Source organism: Siniperca chuatsi, linkage group LG5, assembly GCF_020085105.1.
Source record: "Siniperca chuatsi isolate FFG_IHB_CAS linkage group LG5, ASM2008510v1, whole genome shotgun sequence".
NCBI lineage: Eukaryota > Metazoa > Chordata > Actinopteri > Centrarchiformes > Sinipercidae > Siniperca > Siniperca chuatsi.
This window is the reverse complement of record NC_058046.1, coordinates 1,553,600-1,576,197: the sequence shown is the minus strand read 5'-3', so window position 1 is coordinate 1,576,197 and position 22,598 is coordinate 1,553,600. Positions and strand designations below refer to the sequence as shown.

Below are 22,598 nucleotides of genomic sequence, written 5' to 3'. Positions count from 1 at the left end.
ATCAGGAGGCGTGTCTGTGTCTCCTGATGGACGTCAGTCCTGTCTTCTCTCCGTCAGCTCTGTGTTTGGTCTCCAGCAGCTGCTGAGGGAAACATCTGGCTCTGTAGCTGCTAGATGCTCCGCTATGTTCAGCAGCTGCTCTCTGACTGTGCTGTCTGCTCTGCTGCTCAGCAGGAAGCGTTCAGAGGCTTTTTACAGCTTCTTCTTCTCTGGAAGCGACGCTCTGACAGCTGAGAGCGAACCAGAGCTGCAGCAGATGAACAGCGAGCTGAAAGTCTCTATAAAGCTCCTTAAAGCCGAGCAGAGCTGCAGGCTGAGCTGATGGTTCACCAACATATTGATTATAGCCGCTTTAATATGAGGCATCAACTGTCTGTATATACCAGCCTGATTTGTCCAACTCAAAGTCTTTAGTATGAAATTCCCTTTCTGCGTTTCCTTGCTGAGCTGTGGCGGAGGGATACGTCTTAGCAGTCGCATGACGGTTTGTTGCCAGAACAGAACGCTGACAACTGTCAAGACGAAAATCCCCATTTTATACTTGTCACTGCTAACTCCTAGCAGACGCTAGCTCAGGTGATACACCTCCATACCTGCAGCACCACAACACAGCCTGCAGGAAATTCACTCACATGCAGTCTCAATAAAATACAGTCATTAGAAAAAGGCGCAATTGTGCTTCAGTCAGCGAGTGTGTGTCGTTCAGACACCTTCGCATGCGTTTCTTTTATACTTGTACAGATTGGTGGCATAACGTTCATAGAAATGAAAGTAAAGGAAAAAATCAGGAAACATAAATCAGTTTCACCCCGGTGACAGTGTGAACAAAAAACTAAGAATTTGGATTTATCGACATAAACGTGCAGCGGTTCGATCCCTGGCTCCTCCGGAGCGTCGAAGTGCCGCGACACTGAACCCGTAGCCGTGTGTGTGAACGGGTGAATGTCGGCACGTGTTGTGAAGTGCTTTGAGTGGTCTGGAGAAGCAATGTATGAATGCAGTCTATTTACCACATGAAGTGCCTTGAGCAGGCATTTATTTTCCTCTACTCTGCTACAAGATCAGTGGTGACAGAACTACGCCCTAACTCTGAAAGAAAAAACTGAGAAACCGTCCTGACAGGATGTTGGCTCAACCAATCAGCTTGCCTGACGTGCAGCCCACATGACGTATTGTTGAGATTTGGGGAGGTGTGAGCGTCGGTTCCTCTGCGGCCCGACTTTTAGCCACAACACCCTTCTCTGCGTAGGTTCGCAGAGACGTTTAACATGTATCTCTGCAGAAGCGTAACGCAATACAATGATTTTCATAAGGTTTTATAAAATACATTGAACACATAAACCCACGATGGAATTTAAATCATTAGTTATCTAAATCCGATCAAAATACCATTTTACACAATGGCTCAGGACGCCAACAATGGCCGTGTTATCTGTATACAGTTAGACTTCCACCAGGTGTTGGTCCAGCTCCAGGTTCAGGTCTGCGCTCCTACCTGGACTCTGCATGTTAATGTAGCAGAGGATCTTGTCCCGTCCTCTCACCGGCTCGGCCTCGGCCCTGCCTCCCTCCTCTCGCTCCATGTCGGCCTCTAAACCTTCACCCTCATCCACGACGCTTCAGAGGTGAAACTAAACGCGGATCCTTCTTTCCTGGCTCTCATGATGTCCTGCCCACAGCCGAGCGCTGCGATCCTGCCTCGAAAAAACTGACGTCATCTCGAAGGAAACAGGTCCAGGCTACTTTCTCCTAACTGAGCTCTATTTTTCTGTCTTTTCGACTCTCACTTGAATTTAAAGATACTCCACTGCACTGATAAGTGAAATCTGCAGGATGTCCTCTTTCACCGCTCTCTCTCTCTCTCTCTCTCTGCACCTGCAGGTGGATTTTTTACATTTTCACCTTTGCCACGACTCATCCACAGAGAAACTAACAGCCTGGAAAAACATTTTGTTTTGCATTTATCCGATATCTGCAGTCGTCTTCAGTGTGAAAGATTTAAAACGACGCAACTTTCTCTCCGTCCGTCTCCCTCTCTCCCCTCTCCGAAAACCAGCCTCAGTTCAAAGCTCAGGAGAGCAGCTTGGAGATGTGTGACATCACCGTTGCCCCCAGCCAATCCTGCGATGGCAGTGATATCACCGAGGCAACACCCCCCTCCCCTCCCGTCCTCTCCTCTGCTGCATCTTGTACTGTGTGGATGGATGATGTCATCGTTTCAGCTGCCGCTCAGTCTGACCGACTGACTCAGAGAGTTAATGGACGAGTTAATGAATGACTGGCTAACAGCTGCCGAATGGCTGAATAAGTACCTGCTCATCGACTGAACGAATGATTAACTGAAAGAATGGCGTGTCCATCATTTTTGTTAAGTTGTTACTCATTTAGTCCATAAAAATGTCAACACCACTAAGAGTCTAGCAGCTCTGTGAGGCTGCACTCAGACACAGCAGTGCTTTGAGCTAAATGCTAACATCAGCATGCTATCAGGCTCACAATGACGATGCTAACGTGCTGATGTTTAGCATGTGTAATGTTTACCATGTTCACCATCTTAGTTTAGCCTGTTAGCATGCTAATTAGCAGTAAACACATAGTGCAGCTGGGGCTGTTACCATCTTAGTCTGGTTGTATTAAAGTCTCAGCGGTGGACGCATCTTTATCTAAAAAGGTCCTTGTTTTTAGACAACAACATCAACATTTTGGACTAATTGCAGTCAGGTTTCAGGATGCACCACAGTACAGAGAACAGAAACGTAACATGTTGGCGCTAGAGGAAAAGTCAGTAGGACTCATCCTCTGAGAAACATGAATTTTTCTCTAATCCATTTAATACCAACATTTCAATCCCTACAGCAACGCTGCTAACATGGTTTATAATATCAAAACTGTCATCTTTAGTCCAAAGTGACTCTTCAGACTCCAACAGGGTGAAACGTTTTGTTTCATATTTGCACTATTATTAATAGCACTGGGAACCATTTTAATTTTTCAACACCGGTGCGTCGACAACCAAGTTTCAGTACCAATACCTTACATACACCCAATATTTCATACCTTACAGTGAGGAATATAAACACGGTTTCCTGTTAAACTTCTCAAATCCATCATCACAAGCAGCCGTATAACAACAGCTTTATCTAAATAAAATACAGTTTTAATTATGATCAAAGAGTAAATCAACAAGGTTATAAATCTGAGCAGACATTTTAAGCTTCCAGCACTCATTAAGGGAGGCTATATTGACAAATACAGACAGGAAATCACTCATATTTCTAGATTCCTTCAGATCTGTCCCTCAATATTGTCATGTGGACGGGAAATGTGACAAATGTGTGACATTTAACCCTTCAGATTGAGCAACAGCTGTGGCTCGTGACAGTGATGCAGATCCAGTGTGACGCTGCTTCGCTGCCGTTAGAGGAAGAGAAAGCGATAAAAGTGAACTCGGCCCGGTACAGCTGACAGCTGACCAGCTGGAGGTACTTTTGCATCTTGGGTTTTCTTATTAAAAAGAAATGCTTCGAGTCTTTGTTTTTACTCTTCGTATTAACAGCCGACTGGATGAATTTAAGGGTTTTAACGTCTCCCATCGACAGTATCGCGTCCAGGTGATAAGTGTCTTTAACAGCAACATTTTAAACGGTTTTCTCTCGTCTGACACGCCACGTGACACAACGCAGCGACGATTACACTCTCCTCCATTAACCACAAAACTTTCCCTCATTGGTCAACTTCACAGGCAGCATCAAGCAGCCACACACACACGAGTATCAGTATCTGGCCGATCTGGGCATATTTTAATGGCTCAGGATCGGCTATAATAAAGCTGATTAAAGTCTGATCCTTTCTTTACTGAGCTCTACTGTGTTTCGTCCTCCTCAGTCTGCTAACGTTGCAGCGCTGCTCTGCTTAATGACAGCCGAGCGCTGCAGCGAAGCATTTCACTGCACGAGAGTGAAAATTAGAGGTGGCTGACGAGCTATTCTCACAGCTCCGACTGTGACGAAGCTGTTATCTCTCCTCTCTTTCTTTCTTATTAACGAATCTCAGAGTAGAAAACATTCAGGCAGCAGCTTCTCACGCTGAGCCGGGCGCTGACGCCACTTTCACCGGTTAAAATGACAAACGCCCGGCTGCAGCTCATATCATGTTAATTCTGGGAGAAAATAATGACACGGCAAAATAAAAACTTGGCTTTTCGGTTTGTGTGTCTGAACTCTGCCAAAGATTGTTTATGAGGTAAAAGAAGCTCCACTCTGTAGCACCACTGTGCTTTCAGAGTAGTTCAACAACTCCAACAGAGTCTTCCAGTTAAACTTTCATTCATATATCAATAATTCAAGCTATAAAATGTATATTTTTGTAATCAGGACCTTCAGTATTTGGATCAAGTAGTTTGTGCAACAGAAGGTGAGTCAGATTGATTATTTCAATGTGTCAGATACATATTTAAATTCAACATTTAGGTAAATAATTGAGGGACATCCCTAACACAAACACACACCTGGTGCAGCCTGGTTCATGTTGAGCTCGCTGGTTATCAGAACCTCCAGAACCTGAACCAGAGGATCCAGACTGGACTCAGACCTGAACAGGAACAGAGACAGATTCAGCAACATCACACACACACACACACACACACACACACACAGAGGATTTAGATTGATGGAAAGTCTAATATGTGTCCACGCAATCCCTGCAAACAACTTTCAAAATCAATAAAAATGTTTGCAAACCATTTCTAACCTACTTAAACTCAAACATCAAACTAAATGTCTGATTTATGAATCTGGTTAAGAGAAAAAAAAGAAAAGCCTGAAAAACAAAAACCCCCAACAATACTTTTTCAGCTCATCAAACGCACATTTTTAGTTTCATTAATGAGTCTTACACTTTTACTTTCTGAGACAGAATTTTATTTTGCTACACAAGAATAATTATTTTAGTACACTGGCAATTTTTATCTTTGGGTGAGTAAATGTCATAATTAAACTTCGTTTAAGTCTCGTCTCAAAACACATTTTTATCAGAAAGCAGATCCTGATTTTACCTGAACTGGCTGTTTATTTTATTGCTTTTATGTATTTTATTTCTTCATATTTCATCATTCACTGTGGTGTTTTATTTCTCTTGTTGTGAAGCACTTTGTACTTTGTTTTGATAAGTGCTCTATAAATAAAGTTTTTTATTATTATAATAATCACAGACATGGCTTCTTGTCTACTTAGCCCTTTGGATTTGATTTTATGCTCTTAACCCTTTATATTTTGTTTGCGTTTTATTTACATTCAAAATAAAACTTTATGACCCAACAGCTACTTTCACTGGAACTACTTGCTTGTTCGGATCACGTGAGTTCTTGAAACAAACCCCTCTGACAATGTGATTTATTGCACAACAACACAAAAAAGGTCACAAATTGCTTTTTCAGAAAAGCCACTTTTGTTTTAGGCAATTCACACACGTTCATTAATGATCTGTACAGTGAAAAGGAAAAAGGTACAGCAATTATCAAATAATAAACAATAAAAATAAATAAATGAATTTACAGTGTGTGTATTTGATCTCATTTTGTGCTGCACAAAAACAACTGCTGCTGCAAGTGTGTGCCTGTATTTCTATCTTTGTGAGGACCAAATGTCAGGGTTAGGCATTTAGTTGTGATGGTTAAGTAATGCATTACGTTAATGACGGCCCTCACTAGTAAAGAAAGACAAACGTGTGTGTGTGTGTGTGTGTGTGTGTGTGTGTGTGTGTGTGTGTGTTCATCACTGACCCCGCTGTCTGTTGGAACAGCAGTTGGCTGAAGACCTCTGCCAGGTTTCGGGGGCTCAGCTGGTTCCTGGCGCTGTTCAGACAGAGTCGGGCCAGGTGTCGGACCACGCTGAGCAGAGTCAGGCCGTACTGGGCCGGGCAGGTCGGCGAGCTGGCCACCCCCCGCAGCACCTGGGCGCAGTCCTCCAGGTCCCGGACCTCTGCAGACGAGGACAGAACTGTTAACAAACACCGACACCGACTGAACAGGACTGTGGCAGCGTGTGAGGACGGGGAGGGGCCGCTCTAATCTCACCTTGCACGGCGTGAATCATGTCGGCCTGCAGCGTGGAGGGGAGGACGGGACCGGGGAGATCCTGCAGGAACCGGACCACCCCGTCACACAGGGACGACACCTCCAGCTGGTCCAGATCTGAAAACAAACACACCTCAGTTAAAAAAAAAAGGGACAAGGATTGAGGCCCAGTTATCCACAGCACACCTCCTCTAAAAAGACCTGGACTCAGAACAGTTACAGATGAAGAATATTCCTGGCTGGCCTAGTGGGTACGATACATACCAGAGCTGTTTTACTACAATCAACCTTCTGTTTTTAGTCTAACATGTCCGACAGTAGAAGAAGGCTCCTCACCAGTGTCGGCCAGCTGCCGGGTGTCCAGACCTCCTCCACTCAGACTGCGATACACACTGGGACTGTCCAGACCTGCAGCAACACAGACCAGATATCGACACCTGACCAAACAGCATCAGATATAAACAGCTGATGGTGACAGAAACATAAGCTGTGTGTTGAGCCACTTTATATTCAGAGAAGCGGATTAAACTGCAGGAGCGGTTCTCTGGACGAGACTCGGACTCCAAGCCGACTACGGCGACGTCCTCCATGACGGAGCAACACACAAACCTCACGGCCACACAGGCAGTGTCTGACATTTTGGTTGATACCCCAGTTTTGGGGAATATTAACAGATTTAACCCCCCCCCCCATTTAATAAAATTAGAGCTGAAACAATTAGGTGATCGACAGAAAGTTAATTGGCAACAACAAACCAATCGTTAGTCGTTTTAGTCTCAATCAAAAATATCAACAACAAAAAAAAAGAAGTGAGGATTTGCTGCTTTTCTTTGCGATATGTGACAGTTAACTGAATATTTGGGTTTTGGCTTGATGTTCGGACAAAACGAGGAATTTGGAGACGTCGCCTTGAGCTCTGGGAAATTTTAATGGACACTTTATCGCTATTTTCTGAAATTTTAAATGGGGAAAAACATCTGCATCAGTAAAGAGCAGTTCCCAAATGAAAGATAGTTTAATGTTAGAAAGATCTAGATCAAGAATTATCTGAAAAAATAAATTAAATAAAAACAAGACTATGAATCAAAGCATTCAACTTCTGATACTTGACCTCTTTGATTCTGTGTGTTACAAACACAGTTCAGTCAGTACTGAGGTTCGACACCCGGCGCTCATAAGGAGGATTTCTGTAAGTGGAGTATATTTACTCAAGTACTGTACTTAAGGACATTGAGGTACTTGTACTTTACTTGAGTATTTTCATGACACTTTCTACTTCTACTCCGCTACATCTCAGAGGGAAATTGCACTTTTTACTTCCCCACATTTATCTGACGGCTTCAGTTACTTTACAGATTCAGATTTTTACACAAAACACATGAAGAGTTTATTAAATCTGATGTTTTGTTATAAATCAAACTCCCCAACAGTTTACACAAGTTCAGCTGAAACGATTAATCGATTAGTCGATTGACAGGAAATTAATCTGCAGCTGTTTTGATGTTTGAAGTCGTTTCTCCTGTAAATCCCTTCCTGGCTGCAGCTCCTCAGATGTGCAGATCTGCTGCTTTTCCTCTGAACGACTGTAATAACTGTGATGTTTGTTAATAACGTCGAGCTTTGGACTGTCGGTCGGACACGACGACACGGTGAAGGCGCCGCTTTGGGCTCTGGGTCGTCGTGGACGGCGGCGCTTTCACCAGTTTTCCAAACCGATCGATCGATCGATGGATCGACGGAGAAAAGAATCGGCAGATGGATCCAGAATGAAAAGCATCATCAGCTGCAGTCCGATACAAACCGGTTCAACATGAGCTCCAGCTCCACCAGCTGCAGCAGCAACATCCTGCTTTACATTAATGCACGAGGAATAATAACCTGATGTTCACCTTCACAGCAGAAGCAAAAGAAGAAACACATACACACGTTTTAAGAGGTGTGTAACATTTATTTATTTATGTTTGTGTGTTTGGTACCTTTGGTCTCTATGGCCTCCATCAGTCTGCTGAGGAGGGGAGGGGCTGAGTCCGGGGGTCCAAACTGCTCTGGGAGGTCTGGCAACATGAAGCCTGAAGACAAACACAAACTGTTCAACACAAAAGAAATATATTCAAATTATCTGCTTCTTTGATCAAAAGTTTAGAAGAAGTTACAAGAAGCCTGTGGACCAACAAACTGAAGGAGCGAAGTCAACTACGACTCCCAGGGTGCATTTCACTAACAGACATCCAATCACAGAGCCTCAAATTCTGTGTTTTGCTGCGCTAACGACGAGCTGAAGCTAAAGATTACACACTTGAACATCCAGCTGTTTAAAATCAGTTCACTGTCAGATTCTGGCTCCCTGATTCACACCTCTGCAGCCGAGGCTCATGGGCAATGTAGTTCTTAGAGCCGTCCACCGAACCGACAGAAAGAAACTAAAGTTGAAATGAACTGAAACAGACTGATGGCCAGAACATAAACTTTTCAGACGCAGAACATGTAACATTTCTGTCTGTTAAAGTGACGGCTTTTTGTTCTTCAGAGTTTAATGTTCCTCACAGCTTCGTTCAGACAGGACAGCGCATTTACACAAATGTTACGGTACGAAGAAAGAAGATTTTCTGTTCTCTCACTTCGCATCACTGATGGATTTTAAAACTTGTTTTTCCCGTTGAAAGTCTTACTGAGCATCGTGAGCGTGAGGGACGCTCGCCTCCTCTTCTTACACTGAATCCATTAATACATTTTACAGAGTGAAATCTGCTGTCGGCAGGGCACAAGCTTTTATGACAGGACGTTAAGTTGGGATTCTTTTATTCCTGTTATCTCACACGCTGCATGTACAGAGTTTTACTGGATATTAATTTATTAACCCGCAGTTGGATGGAACATACGAGGAGCCAGTAATGAGTAACACGAGTAATTTTATGGTGTTGTTATGAGTTATGAGTAATTTTTATAGTGTTGTTGAAATAAACAAAACAAAAAGTATCATTTACCTCTAAAGACCCATAATGTCATTTGGTTACCAGGTGTCCATTTGGAAATCCGCCTGGATAGATCACCCTACAAAAGTACTAATTTTGTGGTTTTTCCGTCTACTTTCAACCTAGATTTGGGCAGGCCTGTGACTGTTGCTCCACTGAGTTTCTAGGCCGAAATACCACAATACCAACTGCCTACACTCAAAAATGGTTTTTCATTTTTACGCAGCGGGGAGCAGAGTGAGCTCAGGTAACAGCTACCTGATCAGTGCTGCAAAACCAGCTTTCACCACAACCACACTGTAGATACCATCAACACACACACACACACACACACACTGTAGATACCATCTACACACACACACACAGCCTGTGTTTTCTGGTAAGGCTGGTGGCAGCAGAACAGAGCTGAGATCTGTTCAGTCAGCAACCACAACCCTGACTAAACACCAGCTGTCTGTGTGTCTGTGTGTGTGTGTGTGTGTGTGTGTAGATGGTATCTACAGTGTGTGTGTGTGTGTGTAGATGGTATCTACAGTGTGTGTGTGTGTGTCCCAACACTTGAAGCGTTCACTCAAGAGATGCTGTGAGATTTTCTATACGTTTTCATCTCGTGGTTTAAGTTCAGTCACCATGAAGTACAAAGAAATGCCACTTATTTCACTGTAGTTGTTGCTTGTGTGCGAGTGTGTGGGTGTGTGTGTGTGTGTGTGTGTGTGTGTGTGTGTGTTATTGTGCATAAAGCTGCTGCTGAGGAAGTAGCTGAAGGAAACTCAAGTGTGTGTGAGTCACACTGAGCTGAAAACTGTTGAGTTTCTTCAAAGCAAAATGAGACTTTTCATCGACAACTTGATGATTTAAAATAAAAACATTAACTGTAATAATTAATATTCTGAGAACCATAACGGGGCGCCGTCATACGCCATTTACAAACTAGAGAATTTGGAGAAATTGCATGCGGTGACCAGACAGGTAGAGGTGCTACAACAGTCTGATAAGGTCACTAAAGATCAGCTACAGACGATATCGGGAGCATAAATCCGTTCTGTCTGTGGAGCAGCGAGTTCATCATGTCGCCACCTCTACACGACGGTGAGGCTTTCTCCCAAAGCTTAATGAGACAGCGGAGCCACGGTTAGTGCACGAGGCCATGACGGCGCATAATTCACGTTTTGTGTCCATGTTACGGTTTTGTTCAGATATATGAATCCTGAAAAAAAGGCTTTTTTGTTTGGCCGACACGCACCAAAGAACATTTCAGCATTTGCAACATGTGTGCTGCTGCATTTTATGAATTATTTGTCTTTTTATCAATTCATGGATGTCAAGCAAAGTTAAATTTATTTATAGAGCACATTTAAAAATAACACATGTTGACCAAAGGGCTTTACAGACAAATCTAAAGATAAATACTAAAACAAGCATGTAGTCCTATTAATGATCAAGGTTGACTCAAATGCAGTTGTAGAGACTAAACGGCTGGGAACTTCCTAACTAGTTAGTCTACTCCATTTAAATTGTACTGTTATTTCCACGTGTCATATGTCTATTTATTGTATCTTACCTATTTAACCAATGTTTAGACTGATGAAATAAATGTTTTGGGACCATTTAGTTGTTTAGGTTAGTTTTTAGTTTCTTGGGGTCTTCGGTTAGTCTTAGGTGGTTTATAGTTTGTAAATGTTACTGTATAATACATGCACTCTTTCAAATCTAGACAATGTTTTAGTAAACATATATATTAAATACTATCTGCTTGGTGTGTGGGCCCTTATTCTCAACCTTTAGATAGCTTATCATTTCAAATATCCCCATAAGGTCTTGTATGATTGTACTTGTAACTGTGAATAAAACTGAAGTATAAACATCCTTGAGACAATTAAAAAGAGACTGAAGATCATGTGCTTCACCTGGTTTTAAGGGGAAATACAGCTGTGTGTCATTACTGATAAGGTTTTCTAAAACCAGACTTCAGTGGAAGCATATTTAATTGAAATAAAATGGGGCCTAAGATGGAACCTTGAGGTACGCCACAAGAGATAGCAGATCAGTAATGACTGAAACTGATACTCTGAAAGGTCTCGGCATTCAGGGTAACGCCTTAGAGCTGTTTGGTGTCTGAAGAGTTAGAACATTGTCCTCAGAAGAGAAAAACAATGGCATGATTTGTCAGAATGAACCACTCTCTCAAATTTCGGGAAGATTTAAAAGTCACGAGGGGAGGCACTGATTGGATATTACCTAGAGACAGATCGTGCACTATTAAAAAAGGCGTCAAATCAATCAGCGTCCTCCAATCTTTCTTCCATCTAAAAAGATCCCAGAATAAACGTCACAGCATCACTTTGTCAATATATCTTCCAGTCCTGTTCTGGCCTGTTACACACCAGTTTGTTAGGTACACCTGTACTGGACTGCTTCATGTTTACAGGTGTTTTTAATATTCTGTTTACATCTGATCGCCTGTTTGATCGTCAGCCTGACTGATCTTCTTGTACTCACCCTCTGACTCGGAGTCGGTCCTCACTGACGCCGCAGATGGCGGTCTGGGTGGGCGGGGCTTTGGTGTGGGCGGGGACATCCTCTTTCTGCCAACAAACTCCACGTACGTCCCAGGGAAGTCGCCTTTCTCCTGTCGGCCAGAGAGGGACGAGTTAGAGACGTCTAAATCTAACAAAACCTGTGTATTAATGTGTTTTGATTTTCAATGTCATGATTACAGAGTTTGAGACAAGCTTATTCTTAGACTGTAAGATGTCCCAAAAACTAAATATACTGGCCACTAATCTTTAAGAATAGTGTCATTTGTCAAGTAAAAAAACTAATTTGCTGACTGCAGCCTTACAAATGTAAACATTTGCTGCTTTTCTCTGTTTCACACCCTTTTAAACTGAATATTTCAGCGATTTTTAGCTGAAGAAGCTGTTTTTACAGGATAAATAAAGAGAAAAACTGTAGAGATGAATCAATAATAACAGTAATGTGCTGTTGTATAACTGTATGAAGAAGTTTAACTGTGCGGTGAGAGGAACTGTGGAGGGTTCGATCTTTGCTGGCTGAGTGAGAAAGTTCAGTAAAACTTAAAAGTGCAGAATATTTGACGAACACAACGAGAGGAAAATGTGTCATTTGAAGCGATAACATCAGAGTCAACACAAACTGCCTGAGCCAACATGGGGGGCGGCGGCGGCGGGGGTGAACCGACTCGTCATAAAGCAGCAACAATAGACCGAGTCTCTGTCAAGGTGTCTGCAAAGTTTTAAAATACATTTGGAGATTTTTACTAAAGCTTCCAACATTTCCCCCAAATTGTCTTCCAGCGCTAAAGTGATTGTTTTTGTACCTTGACTGAGATCTGTGATGATTTACTCAACATTAACAGAGAGCTCGGTTTGCGGTTGTTTATCTGTGAAGAGATCGTTTCCTCTCCACACAGATGAAATGGAAACTTTAAACTGCCTGTAGGTATGAAACACAGTTTTTTTGTTGAAACTAAAGATGAACAGTGACGGTTAAAAGTGGTGCATCTTTATGGAAAACGATGATGAGGATGATGAAGCTCCTAAGATGACATTCCTCCCATCATATCAATATTTAACGGAGCGAGTAAAACAGAGGCATCTCCAGCTCGACCTCCAGACACGGTTCAGTTTAATGCAGAATATTTTAAAATATTTGACCTTTTAGTGGAGAAAATGTCAAAACTTAATGTCAAATGTTCATCACTCAAGTTCCCAGAGCCAAACAAAAGAAAGTGAAACCAACACTGTTGAGTATTTTTATTTGACAGATTTAATTAAGATTTAATTTAATTTAATTAATTAAGATTTTTATCATTGAGTAATTTGACTTTTAGATATAAAAAAATAAACCAGTGACAAAGATAATTAAAGGGGGACTCCAGTGATTTTCCACCTCAGCGTGTCTTTCCAGGTGTTGGGAGTTATATGTGAATAAAGCAGTATAAAGCCTTTAGTGTCTCCGAGGGAGCTGTGTGAAGTCTGATAAATGTCCTCAAGTGATGTCACTCGAGTCAGCGTTGGTCGGGGCCGAAGACGACAAGTTTGAAGATGTGGAGTTAGAAAGAAGTGAGCTGACCAGACCTCTGCAGCACGCTGCTCGTCTCTGCTGCAGGCTACAGGCTACGTTAGCCGCTACTAGCATAACACATCACAATCTCTGACTGAACAGTTGCATTGTGGGTAATGTAGGCGCCAGGTTTTGACAAGGAAGAAGAATGCGTGTGAATAAAAAAAAAACAGATTCTACGGATTTAGATCCTTTTTCTTTAAACTGTCCATCGTGAGTCCGACAGTGTTACAGGAGTGCGATGATAAATGTGTGGAGTACTCTTTTAAAAAGGAAAAATATATACACTTTTTGGTCATTTGTCTGCAGGTTGAGCAGATCCACAGTCTGATTCCCAACATGGCTGCTGTCAAACGATCTGTTATAAAGTGTAGTGAGCTTGTTTCACAAGTTGCTGTGGTCTTTGAGACTGAGCTGGGATGTAAAACACCATGTCGTCTGCATCTTCCAGCCACCCACAGATCCATATTTTTCTTCTTACTCTCTGTTCATAGCAGAATTGCACAAAGTAACGCTACCTTTCTCTCTTTTTGTCAACATTGTCTTTCTTGGATAAGCTTTATTGGAATTGTCACTGGACAAAACAAACCAGGGGTTCAGTGTTTACGTTCAGGGTGAGCTCCACGTCGTGGCCGCTCAGCCGATCGTACTGTGAGAATTAAAGTCGCAGGTTCTGGCCGTGCAGGAAGGACGATTAAAACGTGTAATGTGAGTCAACACAACGTACAAGACTACTGAAAAACGCAGTGTCTGTCCAGCTTAACTGGGACAAACCAGACCTAACTGTGTCTAACCGGTCTGTGCGGCGTCTTACCTGCGTGGTCTCGTTGAAGCCCGGCAGCCAGCCGATCTCTGACGGTCGTTCTTCGGCTCCATTGCTGCAGCCGAGCGCCAGCAGCGCTCCTTTACTGACCAGCAGTATGTCGCCAACATGCAGGTCGATGTCCTCCTCCCTCTCCTTCTTGTAGTCGTACAGCGCTCGGTACTGAAAGCCCTCAGAGCTCATTGTGACATCTGCTGCTGACGGCTGAGTATGGCTTTACAATAGCTAACAAAAAGAGCTCTGAATAAAAAAATATAAAAATAGGATTTATTCTTATCCTGAGTGGATCTAATGTGGAGAACCTAGACTAAGAAAATATGGCGTTTCCAGCTGTCTGTGTGTCTCCCCTGTCTCCATGTCTGCTAAAGTCCTGTCATCCCTCCAGGCCGAGCCACAGCCGCTCAATCAAAGCATCCTCGCCGTTCATGAACAGGAGTCTCAGCAGAGGTAGAGGCCACATCTGGGGAGGCGGCGACTCAACCTGCGAGACGAGAGGAGGTCAAAGTTTAATGATGCGTGGGGGGAAACATGGCTGCAGCAGCTGCTGGTGACAGGATACATGTAGGGCTGAAACAATTAGCCACTTAATACAGAAAACGTATCAGAAACTACTTGTTTAAGTCATCCATCTCTGGCTCCAGCTTCTCCAAATGTGAAGATTTTCTGTTTTCTATCACAGTAAACTGAATATTTTGGTCTGTTGGACAAAAGACGTCACCTTGGACTCTGGGAAACTTTTTGGACCCAACGATTAACGCGAGAAAATAATCATCAGTTTAAATCGAAAAAAGAAAATATTTTGCTGCACTAAAGTTTTCAAATACTAGTGGCCAGTACCAAAGCTGGTTTAGATTTATTGACAACAGTCTAATATACGTCCCTGCTGTTTACACAGTCCACCAACCTTTAGCAAGAAAGAGACAAGCGCTCAATGTCCGATAAGAAGAACTATTAGAAAATGCAGAACTAGAAAACTGAATCACACCAACAAACAGCTGATTCAATCTTTTCAGAAAGCAGACAATAAAAAAAAAAAATGCATAAGACACACAAAAAAATCAACAGTTGTGAAACTTGTCGATCGAGAGGTAGGTGGACTGTTTAGCTTTTGTGTTAAAAATGCAGGAGGAATTAAAGGAGGAAGTGTATTATATTCCACGGCACCAGCATACAGAGAGGAATCTGACCTGTCCAACACTTAAACCTAAAACATCAACACCAACAATACTTTCTTTCATATCTCATTCTGAGAAACAGAAAACAGGTTTTTTTTTCCTACAAAACAATTTTTTCACTGGAAAAAAAATAAAAAAAAGAGGCCAAATGTTCAACGTCGTCTAAACCCGAGCAGCCTAACGAGACGTTTATCTAATAGAATACAAATCGAAAACTGGCGAAGTGATGATTTAATCCAGGAACTATCAGATCGAATCAAGAAGATTATGAATCCGACCACAAGTTTGATGTCACCTTTCAGTTTACACCGAAAGAAGTCAAAACCAACCCTGGATTTAACTGAAAACTGCACACAATGTTAACTCCAAGTGTCTATATACACTCAGTAGTTTACTACACTAATGTGTACTGAATTAATTAGCAACTGAGTGTATATTTTATTTTCAACCTCTTAAATACAGAGGCAAAGGTCTCTTTATTATCTTAAATACTTCCTGCAGGGTTTCCCCTCAAGCTGTTCATCTGGTCTTGTGATAAATCTCGTTAGTAGATGACGGCCTAAACAATAATCACACTTGTGAAATATATGGCATTTGTTTTGTGTAACAGCGCTTCTGCTCTTTCTTCTATTTTCATGTTTCGTTTCATAAAGTTTTGTTTATGATTTTAGTGGTTAGTTTCAGCTCTGCTATAAAAAAAAAACCACCCCCGGAAAACTTGGGTGTGTGGTCGTCTTTTAATCCTGATCCTAAAACTAGGGCTGAAGCAATTAATCTATTAGTCGATTGACAGAAAACGAATCATCAATTGTTTCGATACCCAATAAATTATTTAAATATGTTTTTAAAGCTAAAATGCCAAAACTGTCATCTTCAGGGTTTACAAAATTGTGATCTGTATTTTTGTTTTTAACTATTTTTTGACATTTTATTAACCACAGGATTAATCGAGAAGAAAAAAAAGGATGGATTAATCGATAGTTAAAATAGTCGTTAGTTGCTGCCCTATATAAAACAAAAGAAAATGATCAAATCCTCACATTAGAGAAACTGGAATCAGAGAATTATTGACATGTTTGCTTGATAAATGACTTGAAAACAAATAATCGATAATCAAATTTGATATACATTTATTTTCGTGACCTAAAAATATTCGACTAATCGGTTAAGGTGCACATTAGACAAGCATGAAAAGGATAAACGATATGTCAGTTTTAACATGTAAACTGGCGTTTTTCCTGTCAGAAAATCAACAATCACTGACAAAAAGACTAAATGTAACGACCACATTCATAGATTAAATTAAGGCCGTATAGATGAAAACAAAGTTTCTAACAAACAACACTATTTGTATTTTTAAATATATACGTATTTTCCAAACTAGAGCTAAAATGCACACAAACTAAACGGGCTTACGTTAACGTTAAGAAAACAGTAGAAAACACGGAAAAACAGATCAGACTGAAAATTTGAGGTACTTTCCGACTAGCGGCGTTAAACAAACAAAGCTAGAGTTAGTATTTCGCCATCACCTACACTCCTACAGTTAACTTTTACACCAACACTACAAAATGCTGTACAATTGTGTCATAAAAGCACAGACATGAAGCACAGACACACTGAATCCCTCCAGGAAACGGGAAACGACAATGAATGCTAGCTTAGCCTGCTAGCTTGTATCAGTCGCTCCAACGGCTCACCTTTTTTAATGTTTCACCAATTAAAACCTCCCGCGGAGCACACAGCGGACGCCATTACGGAGCAGCGAGCAGACACGACACCCAGATGTTCTCCAAAATGAAATATTGCGCTTTTTTCATCGATTATTTCCAAGATGAAGACACTCGTGGCTCAGCCGTCTGAATTTTAGGAGCTACCCTGGTGTCAAGCTCGCGATAATTAAAAGCACTTCCGGTGTGGCCCGTCAAAGTAAAACGAGTTTTATAGTACTAAAATACCAAAAACTCATAATAAATGTTCAGTTTTAAGGAAACACGTTGATCTGTTAAAATGAGTATACAATTTACATTAAACATCTCTTCCAAAGTCTACTTTAACGATACATTTTACTGGCTAAAAATGCCTTATATAACTGGACAGAACTGGCAAGTTCCGGCTGGCTTTCAAAATAAAACACTTCCTGCGAACATGTGTTGCAAGATTGACGCGTGTTACACGGCACCAGCGACAAGATCATAGTTAATTTTTCAGGGATAATGTTTTAAAAACATTAAAAAATCTTAACATAATTTGGGATTTTCCTCCACAATCTTCTTTTTACATCACGTAATCGTAGCGTCAAGAAGCCACAAACATGGAGTTAAGAGATTACAACCGATTGCTGCTGGGCAGGGAGGCAGGGCACTGACGTCACATCCGCTGACCTAGATTTTAATGCAGTGCTGTTAAGACATGGGACCATAGCAACAAAAGAGTGTGTGTGTGTGTGTGTGTGTGTGTGTGTGAGATGGGGGGTGTACTGTATTCTTTGGAAATGGCTGTGTGTGTGTGTGTTTCAGGTTCCTGTTTGCACGATGGGGATAAAAAATTGAGGTCCCCATGGGTCGAGACGGCTTTTTGAGGGTTAAGACTTGGTTTTAGGGTTCAGGTTAGTTAGGTTAAGGGTTAGGGTGAGGGTAAGGGGCGAGGGAAGGCATTGTGATGGTGTGTGTTTCTGAACAGCAGGGTGACTCCCGTATCATGTGACTGCTGCTGTAGCTTTTCCAGAAAACACTGCACATAACATGCAGGACGGTGCATCCATCACTACAGACAGTTATATTAAAAATATTACACGTTTATTTAGTGATTAGAAAACCAGTATGAAAAAATACAATCATAAACATTTGTTCTCAAATTCATAAATATACAACACAGACTGGAATTTGGCACAAAAAAAACCAAACGTGTTTGAGGTTTCAACCCCCCCCCAGATTTTTATAAACATAAAACTCTCAATAACTCTCAGTGTTGTTCCCTCGTTAGTAAGCGAGTCTCAGCAGTAATGTGAACTCGGCAAACGCAGGTCGAGTATCTGGGTGAGTCCCGACAGACTGCTGACCTCACTTACTGATGACCTTTAGCTTAAAAGACAATATCTCGTCGTTATGGGCACGACAGGGAGTTTGGAGCAAAGATGCACCGAGTTCATGGGAAAGGTGATCAATAAAATCATTAGGGTTCATCCTCTCGGGAGCAAAAATATATACATACTGGAAATCTGACCAGTAGTTAAAAAAACAGATCAAATATCAAGTAAACGGGTTAGTTCATCATTAAGACCGCAGTTGTGACGAGTCTCAGAGGTCGATGATAAAATATAAATATGTTAGTTGGAGACATCTTAGTGTGATCATCTGTTTGTCGTATTTGTAAAAACCTTCGGGGCCGGAGTTCAGCTCTACATGCTGAAGATGTTTCCCAGCCTGTGAACCGACAGGCTGATCCTCCCCGACAGCTGCAGCTCGTCCTTCAGGGCGCGTCCCACCTGCTCAGAGCAGAGAAGGTCGCAGAACACCCAGATCTCCGCCCGCTCCCGCTGGATGTTGGCGTTACACGTCGACAGCCTGCGGCGCCGGACGGACCGGCTCAGAGCGCTCCACACCTGCAGGGAGGAGGAGGAGCACCGGCAGGCGGGGTGAGGCGAGGAAGATGATGAGACAGCAAACAAAGATGAAGGAAAGACAATTACACAGGAAGGTGTGTGATTTATGAATTCAAAAACATCTTTTTCTGATTATCTGTCACATTTCACGATGATTCATGAAATGAAAAACTACTACTACTCATATATTAAAATACAGCAAATGCATGTTGTCTTCTGTACACATCGATCTGTAGCTCATGGTGATGTATTCAAGTATCCAAAACCCAGAAATATTCAGTTTGCTATCATGTATGACAAAAAAAAGCACCAAGTTCTCACATTCGAGAAGCTGAGAACAGAGTGTTTTGGAATTTATACCTAAAAAAAATGACTAAAACGATTAATCGGTTGTTAAAATAGTTGCAGCTCTAGAAACACATGTAAAAAAACCTCGTAACTGGATGCTGACAGGCATCTTTACCCCGAGCCCGGTCTACACCTGGTAAGATACAGACCCACAGTACAAACTGTGATGTCGGCACTTCCAGCTGAGCGCGATACAGATGTGGCTCCAGCTCCCGGCAGATGTTCGTGTTGTGATCGCTTAAATGTGCGATTGTCGCACATTTGAGGTTTAAGCTCTACAAGCTGAAGACGTTTGATCATCTGTAAACTGTAACTCTACAGGCTGATCCACAATTTCAGACGCATTTATTATTTGACCGCGCTAGAAACAAAGTCGGTCCGTCCGTCCTCCACGTCGGTCCAGACCGAAGCATCAGCAGCAGCTGGACTGTGATGGGACGTGCTTCATCGTTCATGCTCCCCTCAGGATGAACTGTAATAACTCTGCTGATCCTCTGACTTTCCATCTAGCGCCACCATCAGGTCGACATGTTAACGCGTCCGACACTTTGGTTTCTGACCTGCAGAGCTGATGGCGCTCCCATCAGCCTCAGCTGCGCTCTGTGTTTACTAGCTAATGTTAGCATGCTAACACACTAAACTAAAATGGTGAACATGGTACCTGCTTAGTATCAGCATGTTAGCGTTGTCATTGTGAGCATGCTGACTGTAGCCTAATGGTTACGGCACATATCACATTACCGCAACGTCCACAGTTAGATTCCCAGTCAGGGGACCTTTGTTGCACACATCCCCCCCACCACCACCCCCACGTTTCCTGTCTCTCTCTACTGGCTGTCAAATAAAGGCAAGATCCCAAAAAAATAAAAAGATAATAATAATAATATTCAGCTCGGCCTCACAGAGCTGCTAGCATGGCTGTAGACTTGTCCTGTTCCGTGAATAATCTACCGACCTGTTCGATGTCCCTGGCCGCCCCCCAGTTGTGCTGACTGACCACCCATTTGGCCCTCTGGCGGAGGTGGAGCCTGTGGATGGACACCATGTGATGGAACTGCTTGGACAGCGACTGGGAGCTCTGCAGCAGAACTCCTTTCTGCGTGAAGACGCTCCAGGACCGTTTGACCGCTGAGTCTGTGACGGGGAAGCCGTCTTTGTGTTTTTCAGGAGACAGTCTGGTGATCTCCCTCTCCGGCGTGCTAAAGAGTGAGGCAGGGAGGAGATGGTTTGGGGTTTCTGAGACGCAGACGCCATCTCTGGGTTTTTGTGGACTTTCAGGTGGCGTTCTGGTCGTCCCTGCACGTGGACCATCCTGAGGTCTTTCAGCAACAAGACCGTCGGTTTCAGGTTTGTTGTGTGCTGTGTGAGCGCGTGCCCTGCTGTCGGAGACGAGTAAATCAGCCGAGGAGGTGATGACGGGAGCTGGTTTGGCAGGTCTGATGGGCAGGTGGCGGTCCGCGGCGGAGGGGAACCAGGGGCTGAAGGCTGGAGGAGTCCGACAGGGGAAAGACTCCAGAAGCCTCTCTGTCCTCTCTAACAGAGGGCCGAGCCCAGCAGCTGATCCAGGCTGATAGTGCAGAACCACATCCTCCATACAGACGGGCGGAGATCAGAGGACTGACTGCACCACCCTCCTCCTCCTCATCATCTTCCTCCCCTCGTGATGTCGCTTCAGCTAGACAACGAGGGATGACGGGAACACGGCAGCAGCCTGTGGAAATTCAAGTAGAACAACGGTTACTTTTACAGCGACATTTAGTCTCCAGTTAGTAAACATTTACAGGGATGCGGATGCATCTATTCTGATCAACAAATCAATTCTTGAGGCTACGATGTGAGCGTATTGATCCAGTGTATAATATAATATAATAAATGACACAAAGGTTATTTAAAACCCTGAACCCGAGGTACATACCGAACTGTGGATTTTGTGCACCGTTACTCACCTAACATGAATATAACATCAAACACGAGTTTATTTGTAAAAAATAAATAAAAATAAATATATTGGGGACTCACTACATTGAAAACAACATCACTGGATATTACAGAACAAACAACTGCGACGGTGATAAACAATAATGTCTGAACTTGCCGCAGTTTGTGCCTCTCGCCTCCAGCTCTTCTGAAAATCAAACTCGGTCTCATTTTAACATTTTAAAGTGGCCGAACAAACTGGTTCTTACCCAGAGACTCGCTCTTACTAAATATTTACGCAAACTCGATCAAGTGTCAGCGATAACTTTATTTAAACACACTATCAGTTAACATAAATGAAAACGTTACGCAGATAAGCTCAAAGAAAGCTGGGAAGATTTAGAAAAGTACCACGTCATTCCCGGTTACCGGCTTCATTAGAGTTGGGAAATAAGAGCTGCACCTTGGGAAACAAATTATTATCGATTATGGATCAGACAGATGTTTAGAAATGTTTGAGGATCAGAAATTCAGAGCAGCAGTGAGTGTTGTTAAAAGTCCTTTTAGGTTTTCAGGGATTTATCTTTCAGAAAAACTGACGCTGAGCTTTGTGATGATAAAACAGAGACACAAACTAAAGGTTTGGGCTTCCAGACCAGCCAGCAGGTGACACACGGTATCTACTGAGATTTAAACTGTGCATGTGGGACATTAAAACCCCAAAAATGTACAGAGTCAAACCTGTCTCCAATGAACTGCTGCCACCTTGAGCCAAAGACGCGACAGTGCATTTTTTGGAGGATTTATTTCCTGAGGACTCCTCGTCTTTGTGGTTGTCAGCTGATTTGCAGGAAACACAGCATTAATGTGAAAACATCTACCTAAAAAGCTGAATGAAAGAGCTGAGACTACAACACACTGCGTGGAGAGGAATACAGAAATCAGCTGCGGTGACTTAAAGTCAATCCGATCAAACGCAGCGTTAAATCCAGATTGCCGGCGGGAAACGGGACATTTACCATTTCGTTTAAGCTTTCCTGATTTAGCTGACTGTTATAGTTTAATACAAGTTAAACGTGCTTTATCATTTCAGGAGGCACCGGTTTCCAGAGCCCCCTCACCGGCAGCTAATGTTTTTAGCCTGTTATGCTAGCGGACGACGGCTAGCTGTCGTTAGCTAAACACAGGTTTTCTAGCTAGCTAGCTAGAAAACCCCCATGGCGCCGTTAGAGGTGACATATCCAGCAGGTAGTAACACCCACCTGTACAGTCCAATACGGCAGAATAGCAACCTTTATATCAGCTGATTGTGGTCCTCGGTCAAAACAGCCAACAAGGAGTTAATTAAAAGGCAACTGGCAGCAACATGGAGACTGCTAGCTGTGCGCTTCCCGGAAACTCTCGCGATAGTTCAGGCAACGTTCACACAGCCAGTTCAGGACTTTTATTTTGCTATATTTATGTCCATCTTAAAGCTACATTTTAAGGTTAAATGTATTTAAAATACATTTTAAAACTATTTAACTACACTTGACAAAACCCCAGAAACATTATCAACAATGTGTTGGTTTAGTCTTACAAATATAGCTTTTCTCCAAAT

At 42.6% G+C, this 22,598-nt stretch overlaps 2 protein-coding genes across 6 annotated transcripts in view; both read right to left on the bottom strand.

The window, feature by feature from the left end:
* The window catches only part of LOC122876770 (phosphatidylinositol 3-kinase regulatory subunit alpha-like), a 29,597-nt gene extending 12,540 nt beyond the window's left edge, over positions 1 to 17,057 (bottom strand). The window contains exons 1-8 of one of the 2 annotated variants that reach the window (XM_044197483.1): positions 16,830 to 17,057; positions 13,946 to 14,435; positions 11,545 to 11,674; positions 8,050 to 8,142; positions 6,410 to 6,481; positions 6,074 to 6,190; positions 5,780 to 5,978; positions 4,508 to 4,590 (exon numbers count right to left, since the gene is read on the bottom strand). In XM_044197483.1, coding sequence (XP_044053418.1) covers positions 4,508 to 4,590; positions 5,780 to 5,978; positions 6,074 to 6,190; positions 6,410 to 6,481; positions 8,050 to 8,142; positions 11,545 to 11,674; positions 13,946 to 14,137 — 886 coding nt within the window. In that variant the 5' untranslated portion in view covers positions 14,138 to 14,435; positions 16,830 to 17,057. Of the gene's footprint in view, positions 1 to 1,495; positions 2,037 to 4,507; positions 4,591 to 5,779; positions 5,979 to 6,073; positions 6,191 to 6,409; positions 6,482 to 8,049; positions 8,143 to 11,544; positions 11,675 to 13,945; positions 14,436 to 16,829 lie in introns of those variants that run through there. The other variant, XM_044197484.1, reaches the window with a different exon arrangement.
* An 848-nt stretch (positions 17,058 to 17,905) lies between these two features.
* Positions 17,906 to 22,448, bottom strand: zgc:101664 (uncharacterized protein LOC450064 homolog). 4 transcript variants are annotated; one of them, XM_044197524.1, is made up of 3 exons: positions 22,261 to 22,448; positions 20,037 to 20,792; positions 17,906 to 18,733 (listed from the first exon to the last, which is right to left on the bottom strand). In XM_044197524.1, exons 2-3 carry the CDS (start codon positions 20,673 to 20,675, stop codon positions 18,530 to 18,532), a joined length of 843 nt encoding a protein of 280 aa, XP_044053459.1. In that variant the 5' UTR covers positions 20,676 to 20,792; positions 22,261 to 22,448; the 3' UTR covers positions 17,906 to 18,529. The 4 variants fall into 4 exon arrangements, with proteins under 4 accessions (XP_044053459.1, XP_044053461.1, XP_044053460.1 ...); XM_044197526.1 differs by lacking the exon at positions 22,261 to 22,448 and adding an exon at positions 22,084 to 22,247; XM_044197525.1 differs by lacking the exon at positions 22,261 to 22,448 and adding an exon at positions 21,740 to 22,059.
* Positions 22,449 to 22,598: the final 150 nt, after the last annotated feature.